Below are 7300 nucleotides of genomic sequence, written 5' to 3'. Positions count from 1 at the left end.
GCCTCTTAGTCCCACAAGGCACACGCCACTCTGGTGCTATTGCCTGCAGATGGGCAAGAGTTGCTGGAACCAGCCGTCCGTGAACACGCGCTAGAGGTGAAGGCTGCATGGTGACAGAAGCCCCCCCCCCCTTATGCGGTTCACGTTGTTTCTCTGGTACCTCCTTGGCCGTGAGCATAAAATATGCAAGTCAGTAAAACTGTCACTTGACGCAGTAAAGAGCCGGCCCCCGTGCACTTGGCATCACCAGGGCAGGTCTTCCAGTCCTGTGTTTGTGGGGGAGGCAGCAGCTGGCTCAGCAGGGGTAGCAAGGCTGCCGTGGAGAGGCACGTGGGACAGCCTTGGGATTTACTCCACACTGGCGGGCTGCTTGGCCAGCTCCTTACGAAGAAGAAGAAGAAGAGATTGGATTTATATTGGATCTATACCCCATGGCCCTTCACCACCCGAAGGTGTCTCAGAGTGGCTGACAAACTCCTCTCCCTCCCCCTCCCCACAACAGACAGACACCCTGTGAGGCAGGTGGGGCTGAGAGAGCTCTGACAAAAACTGCTCTTTTTCAAGAACAGCTGTGCCAGAGTTATGGCTTGCCCAAGGTCATCCAGCCAGGTGCAAGTGGAGGAGGAGTGGGGAATCAAACCCGGTTCTCCCAGGTTAGAGTCCGCCTGCACTTAACCACCACAAACTTAGCCACTACACCAAACCTCAAAATAGTTCCCTTGGCCATGGAAATGTGTTAAATGGATTTAACAGTTTATGTTTTAAAATGTTTTCTTGCCATCACTAAGGCAAGTGACTAAGATAGCGACCGGAGCGGAGCCTTTAGAGAGAGCTCCAACCCTGTGCTCTTACAGTCCTCGGCTCCCATGAAGTGGGCGAAGACCCAGCCTACCTTTGGAGGGGCCTAAGCGTAACAGGAAGGCTCTTGGGTCCCTGTGCGGTTGCCTGAGGCCAGCTGGACCCGAATGCGGGGGCTGAGGAGGGGACGGAGCGCGCAGAAGGCGCCTCAGAGCGGCCTCCACATTGCCGCAGCGTCTCTTTGCAAGGCGCCCTTCACTTCTTAACCTGATGAGATTGTTTTGTTTTTAGCCCATTGGCTGTAGTTATTATATTTGTAAATTTGATCAAATCTGTTGTACTGTGAGTCACGGTGGTGGTGGTAGAGGGTCGTAGTGAGAGCGGGAGATGGGAACTGGTGACCTCAGCCTGGGTGCCAGCCCTGGGCTGGGGGGCCCCGTACTCGGGGGGGGCAGGGGTAAGGCATGGCGGCGGGAAGAGGTAGAGACACGGACAGGGACGTGCTCGCTCTCTTTCCGACTTTTGTCCCATCCCGAGACACGCTGGTGTGGAGGCATGGACGTTGGGCAACACCAGATCCATAAACAGTGAGACCAGAACACTGCAAGACTATGTTGCAGCACAAAATGTGGATCTGGCTCATGCGACCGAGACCTGAATCAGGGAAGGCGAAATAGTCGCCTTGAAAGAACTCAGTTGTCGCTTGGATAACTTGAGCGAGTTTGGTGGTGTACTCACGACAAAGTTACAAGGGCATCTTATAGGACGCTCATGAAATCCTACGAGATGGCAGTGAAGGCGCTGCGGAGAGGGAATTCTGCTCAGCCTCCATCGCATCCGCTAGCTGTTGCCCGGCACAGTTATTGAGGGTGATTTGGTCTCTGACATCTCTCACTGAGAGACACCAAAATAGATGTAGAAATTTGACTATTAGCACTGAGGCATTTGCGAGCTTTTTCATGGAGAAAGTCTGGTCACTGCCAGTGTTGATGCAGAATGTGAGCTGGAGGCCCCGTGACCGTCTCTGGATCCAGCTCTTGACTCCTTCCGCCTGCTCTCCCCGGCCGATGTTGACAGGGTCCTGGGCACTGGCAGGCTGACCACATGCCTCCTTGACGTGGGCCCCTCATGGCTGGTTAAAGCCAGCGGTGGGAAGACAGAGACCGGCCCTCTGATAGACATTGTCAGTCTCTCCCCGGAGACGGGTCTATCCGGAGGGTCTTAAAGAGGCCGTGGTAGTACCACTGCTGAAAAAAGCATCACTGGATCCTTCAGGTCCAGCCAATTACCGTCCCGTCTCAAATCCCTCATTTCTGGTTAGGGTGATTGAGAGAGTGGCAGCCCGACAACTCCATGCTTTCCTGGGTGACACGTTGGCCTTGGATCCATTCTAGCCCAGCTTTCACCCCGGCCACGGGATGGGGACGCTGTCAGTCGCCCGAATGAAAAATCTCCATAGACAGCTGGATCGAGGTGGGTCGGCACCGCTGTTGTCGCTTGACCTCACAGCAGTGTTGGACACAGTCACTTAACGATCTTCTGGCTCACCACCTCGCCGGCGTAGGAATTTGTAGGGTGGCCCTTTAATGGCTTCCCTCGTTTCTCCAAGGTCTGGGACAGAGGGTCGCACTGGGAGGGGATGTGTCCTCTAGGAAACCCCTGCTGTGTGGGGTCCCGCTCCTCTCCCCGGTGTTATTTAACACCTGTGTACGTGCCCCCTTGCCCGGCTGGCACAGGTGCCGTATCTGTTGATGTCTGCTGCCTCACAAAATTTGGCCGAGGGTCTGGAGGCTGGCTGTGGTGGGATGTTAAAAAAACAGCAGGTTGAGACTGAATCCAGCAAAGACGGAGGTTCTGTGGCTGGGGGGGTAGAACTTCGGGGCTGGAGCCCAGGCTTCCATCTCTTGCTGGGGCACAATTGAGACCGGTGCCTTCCACCGAGTTTGGATGTGATTTTGGATCCCTCCCTCACTATGGAGACCCAAGTCATGTATATTACTAAACTGGTGTTTTCCCACCTTCGCCAGGTTCAGCAATGGGCTCCTTTCCTGTTGTGTCCTTATCTAGCCACAGTAATCCCTGCAAAGGTTAGACTACTGTAACTTGCTCTATGCTGGCCTACCCTTGAGGCTGATCCAGAACGCGGTGGCGTGAGTCCTGATGGAAGCGTTACGGACAGCACATATTCAGCCGCTGCTGCGTCAGCTGTACTTGCTTCCAGTGGAATACCGAGTCCGGTTCCAGGTCTCGGTGTTAACTCTGAGTGGTCTAGGGCCCGTCGTCTCCCTCAGTATGCCCCCGGGAAAGCGTCACGCTCTGCAGGTAACCACTCACTGGTGGCCCTTGGCCCCAAAGAGGGTCGGGGCCTCCTCAGCTTCCTGGCCCCGCCCTGGTGGAACTCCCTGCCTGATGCAGTCGGAGCCCTGCGGGGGGCCCCTTCGTGGAGTTCTGCAGGGCCGGCGAGGCAGAGATGTCCCGCCAGGCTTTTGGTCAGGGACAGCGACAGTTTTCCAGCGTGGCTGGCGCCCACCCCCATCCTGCCCCTCCAAAATAAAACCAGCCAAAAAGAACTTGGGAAGTGACCAAAATAATTTCAGAATTCTAGGTATTCAGTTGTATAACTGTTAGTGACGCCGTCTTGAATTTGTTTTAAACTGTTTTTTTAATACTATTAATTTTATCTAAAGTTTGTATATTGTTCCTAAGGCTTAATGCCATATTTTAAATCACCCAGAGCCCGGCGCAAGTCCGGATCGGGTGATCAATAAGTCTAAGAAATAATAATAATAAACGGGGAGAGATGTGGAATTCCAGACAGCCAAGGCGGCTGTGGGGCCGGGTGAGCCCTCGCTGTCCCTCACACCCTTGTGCTTTCTTGGTCTGCAGGCTTTCCACTGTCTGAATGAAATCCTGGATCTCTGTCATAGCTTCTGCTCTCTAGTCAGTCAGAACCTAGGACCACTGGACGAGCGGGGGACCACCCAGCTGAGCATCCTGGCCAAGGTACAGCCGTTCCTCTTCCGAACGCAGTGTCTGGTGTGTGCAGATGGCAGGAGACAATGAAATCCCCAGGGTACCATCTTGGCGCGGCAGCAAACGCTTCTGTGGGTGAAGGAAGGCAGCAAGTTGACACAACCCTTTTGCTTTTTTTGTAACTGCATCTTGCCTATTTCTGGCAGCAACCTTCCCCACATTTTAAAATGGTATTACAGGACAGGGGGACATTTGCCATCCACTCCTGCTGCCGACCAAAGGACGGGGTGGGGGGCATTTTTATTATTTATTTATTTATTAAGTTCAGTGTGTAAAACCAGCCTCCCCTATGAGACTGGGTGCAGTGCGGTGCGCATCAATATAAAACATACCTAATAAAATATTTAAAATCCTTATTACCATACAGCAAAGAAGATAACCTATATCTAATCCAGTGGGATGGTAAAGGAACTGCCAGGAAATGTGCCACTGCAGGAGAAAGGGAGGTGCCAGCCAGCCAGGTGGAAAGCGGTCACTGTCCTCAACCAGACGCCTGACGGAACATCTCTGTCTTGCATTAAGTCCAGCAGGACATGGATGTTATTTGGTACAGAGCTCCACCAGGTTGGAGCCAGGGCCAAAAACACCCTGGCCCTGGTTGAGGACAGCCAGATCTCTCTCGGGCTGGGAACCACCAGCAGGTTCTTAGCAGCCAAGTGTTTTTCGGGGGGGGGGGGGTACACCAGGAGAGGCAATCCTGAAGTTTGAAGGGAAGCATGAGAAAGAAGTCCCCCCCTGTGTGGCAATTCAGTAGCTTGAGAGAAGCCACGTGTCTACATGTGGCACTGCTTGTGAAGCCACGGGGTCTGTGTGTTCCTTACTGGTCCAGAGTCAACCTGCTCAGGCAATAGATCAGCCCTACTGATTCCACAGCATCAGCTCAGTCACAGGATATGTGATTGAGTCACATAGTCACAGGCATCCTTGTAGGATAGGCGGTGGCTTCCAAATGCGCTTTTTCTGAAGAAACCTTCCAGGGCTTTTTGACTTTGCCCAGAGAGAGAAGTGGAATAGTTGCCATCACTTGTGTTTAATAGTCACATTTCTGAGTAGAAAAGCCTGTGTTCTCATAACATCCCACGGTACCTTCTGTTTGCAACTGAGGCTGCACCATAGATCTAAACGGGCATTGTTACTGGCATTAGATCTCAAAATAGATTGCAGAGCTGGGGAAAGTGAAGACGAGAGCAACCAAGTGGAATTCACTGTGAGTGGATGTAGTGATAGCTTGGCTACTAGAACAGGTGGCTTTAAAAGACCATTCATGATGAACAGCTTCATCAATGGTTACTAGCCAAGCTGACCAAAGGAAGCCTTGGAATGCAAGCGCAAGGAACCAACACCCTCTCCCTGGCTTCAGTGCCCTTAGTTGGTCCTCCAAGGCCACTGGTTGGCTGGCTGCTGCGTGAAGCAGGACGTGCTGGACTAAACAGACAGCAGGGCCGTTTTTAGTGGGGCGTCGTGGGAAACAGGAGAAATGGCTTGTGTGCTTGTCTTGCAGGGGTTCAGCAGTCAGTCTTCACTTCTCTTCAAGATTCTCTCCAGTGTTCACAACCACCAGATAAACTCAGACTTGGCTCAGCTGCTGCTACGCTTGGATTACAACAAGTATTACACACAGGCTGGAGGCACCTTGGGCAGGTACAGCGGAGCAAAGCACCTGCCTTGGGGGTATCCACGCATGCCTCTTACGTGTGGCAGGCGGTGGTGCATACAGAGGATACAGGCCTCGTTTTAACCACTTTTCCTCCCTTTGGGCCTCCCCCTTCTCTGAAAAGTCTTGCTACCGCCTTCGGCTCCCCCAGGCGCTCCTCGACTACCAAGATCCACCACAGGGCTTTAGATTCTCCCTGGCCCTGTCCTTACACACACACACACACGGCCCAGCAGGGCTAGACAGCTCACCGAAACCAGTCCCGTTCCTTCTTGGCAGCCCTGCCAGCTCCTCTGTCCTCTGGGCACACACTTGCTCACTGGTCTTTGAGCTTAGGGGCTGGCTAACTTCTCCAACAAGACAATCTGAATGGGAGGATTTGTAACAATGATGTAACCCTCCAGGTTCGCCTCCTCTCTGGCCTTGGAGCCTCTGCCCACCGGGGGGGGGGGGGGGTGCACGCTAAAGAGTTTTTCCTTCTCTTCCTGTGCCCAGTCCTGCCTCTCACTGTCCCTCTTCCTCTTCAGTGTGGGGCTGGAGTGAACCCACCTTGGCTGGAGCAAGGAGCCGGGGTTGTCCCTGCCTGCCGGGGGAGTGTGAGGAGGACGCAGGAGCGCCAGCAGAGGCACTTCGCCCTCACAACCGGGGAACTGGACAAGCTTCAATAAAGCGTGCTGGTACTTCTTTCCTGGTATGGAGCTTCTTCAGAAAGCAAAGGAAGGGCTCGCACACCCTGCGCAGTGGGTCCGAAAGGGGTTTTCTCTGCCTCCCATCAGAAGGCAGAGGTTGTATTAGACCAGGGTTGCTTCTCTGCTTTTGTAAGGGGGTGGGGGTGGGGCGTTATCATCTGGTGTGAGATGGAAACAGGGAGCACCTGGCAAGGCCAAGGAAGCAGCCACCCTCCTCCTCCTCCTTCCCAGCCTCTGGTCTCTGTCCATGACGGCCCTCCTGGGAAGGCTCGGAGCACTGGCTGCTTCCGGGAGCGTTCCTCAGACTGCTCAGCTGTGGGGGTCCCCCTCCCCAGCCTTTAACGAGCTCGCTTCATCAAAACACGCACCCCTGCAGCCTTACCAAAGTGTTGTGGGGGGCCCAGTGTCTTCTCTGGCTAAGGGGGGAACACAGAAAAGTGGGGCGAAGAGATCCTTCCAGCCACACCCAGACTATGCGCGTGAGCCAGCCTTCACGGCGTGGGAGGCCAAAGTCAGCTGGATGCTGTGCTGCTGAGGGTCTAAGTGGAACAGAGCAGCAAGGCATGTGGACTCTTTGGCGCAGCCCTATAATCTGGCAGGGATCCTCGCCACTCAGACTCATCCCCAGGTATCAGCCCTGCATCCTAAGAAAACAGGACCTGTGCAAATGACTGAGCTGGGATTGATTTGGAAGAAACTCTTCATTGGTGCAAAGGAACCACGCTGGGCCTCCTTGAGAGATGACAAAAATAAAAGCATGCTGTTAACACAACCACAAAAAAAAAATCAATGTTTATTTTCATAAAAGGCCAACAATTTAACTGTAGCACACATCATGCACAGGTCAGCCGACAGACAGGGGGAGCCTGCAGCAGGGCCCAGCTCAAGAGGGGCCAGACCCCAGCCGATACTGCGGGTGCTTGAAGTCAACCGTCTTGCCCGCAACAAGGCTTTGGATGATCCACTCTTGGTTGACCACGGGCAGCTGTAAGGCTTCTGAACATTTCAAGATGACCACAGGACAGGAGCTGTCGGTCACCACCACATCAAAGACCCCCAAACCAACATCTGCAGGAAAGAGGAGGAAAGCGCTGCCGGGAGGTGGCCAAAGCCCTGGGCTCTCCCC

At 53.9% G+C, this 7300-nt stretch overlaps 2 protein-coding genes across 2 annotated transcripts in view; one reads left to right on the top strand and one right to left on the bottom strand.

Annotated features, from left to right (window-relative positions):
* The window catches only part of TUBGCP4 (tubulin gamma complex associated protein 4), a 22208-nt gene extending 15264 nt beyond the window's left edge, over positions 1-6944 (top strand). The window contains exons 16-18 of the mRNA XM_015410397.1: positions 3685-3801; positions 5333-5472; positions 6013-6944. Coding sequence (XP_015265883.1) covers positions 3685-3801; positions 5333-5472; positions 6013-6028 — 273 coding nt within the window. The 3' untranslated portion in view covers positions 6029-6944. The remainder of the gene's footprint in view (positions 1-3684; positions 3802-5332; positions 5473-6012) is intronic.
* Positions 6945-6987: 43 nt separating this feature from the next.
* TP53BP1 (tumor protein p53 binding protein 1) overlaps positions 6988-7300 on the bottom strand; it is a 55640-nt gene continuing 55327 nt past the window's right edge. Inside the window, exon 24 of the mRNA XM_015410396.1 lies at positions 6988-7242. Coding sequence (XP_015265882.1) covers positions 7058-7242 — 185 coding nt within the window. The 3' untranslated portion in view covers positions 6988-7057. The remainder of the gene's footprint in view (positions 7243-7300) is intronic.

The sequence above is a fragment of the Gekko japonicus genome, unplaced genomic scaffold (genome assembly GCF_001447785.1).
Source record: "Gekko japonicus isolate JY-2015 unplaced genomic scaffold, Gekko_japonicus_V1.1 scaffold1830, whole genome shotgun sequence".
In the NCBI taxonomy this organism is placed as follows: domain Eukaryota; kingdom Metazoa; phylum Chordata; class Lepidosauria; order Squamata; family Gekkonidae; genus Gekko; species Gekko japonicus.
The sequence above is the reverse complement of the archived record's forward strand: the minus strand, read 5'-3'. Positions and strand labels throughout refer to the sequence as shown.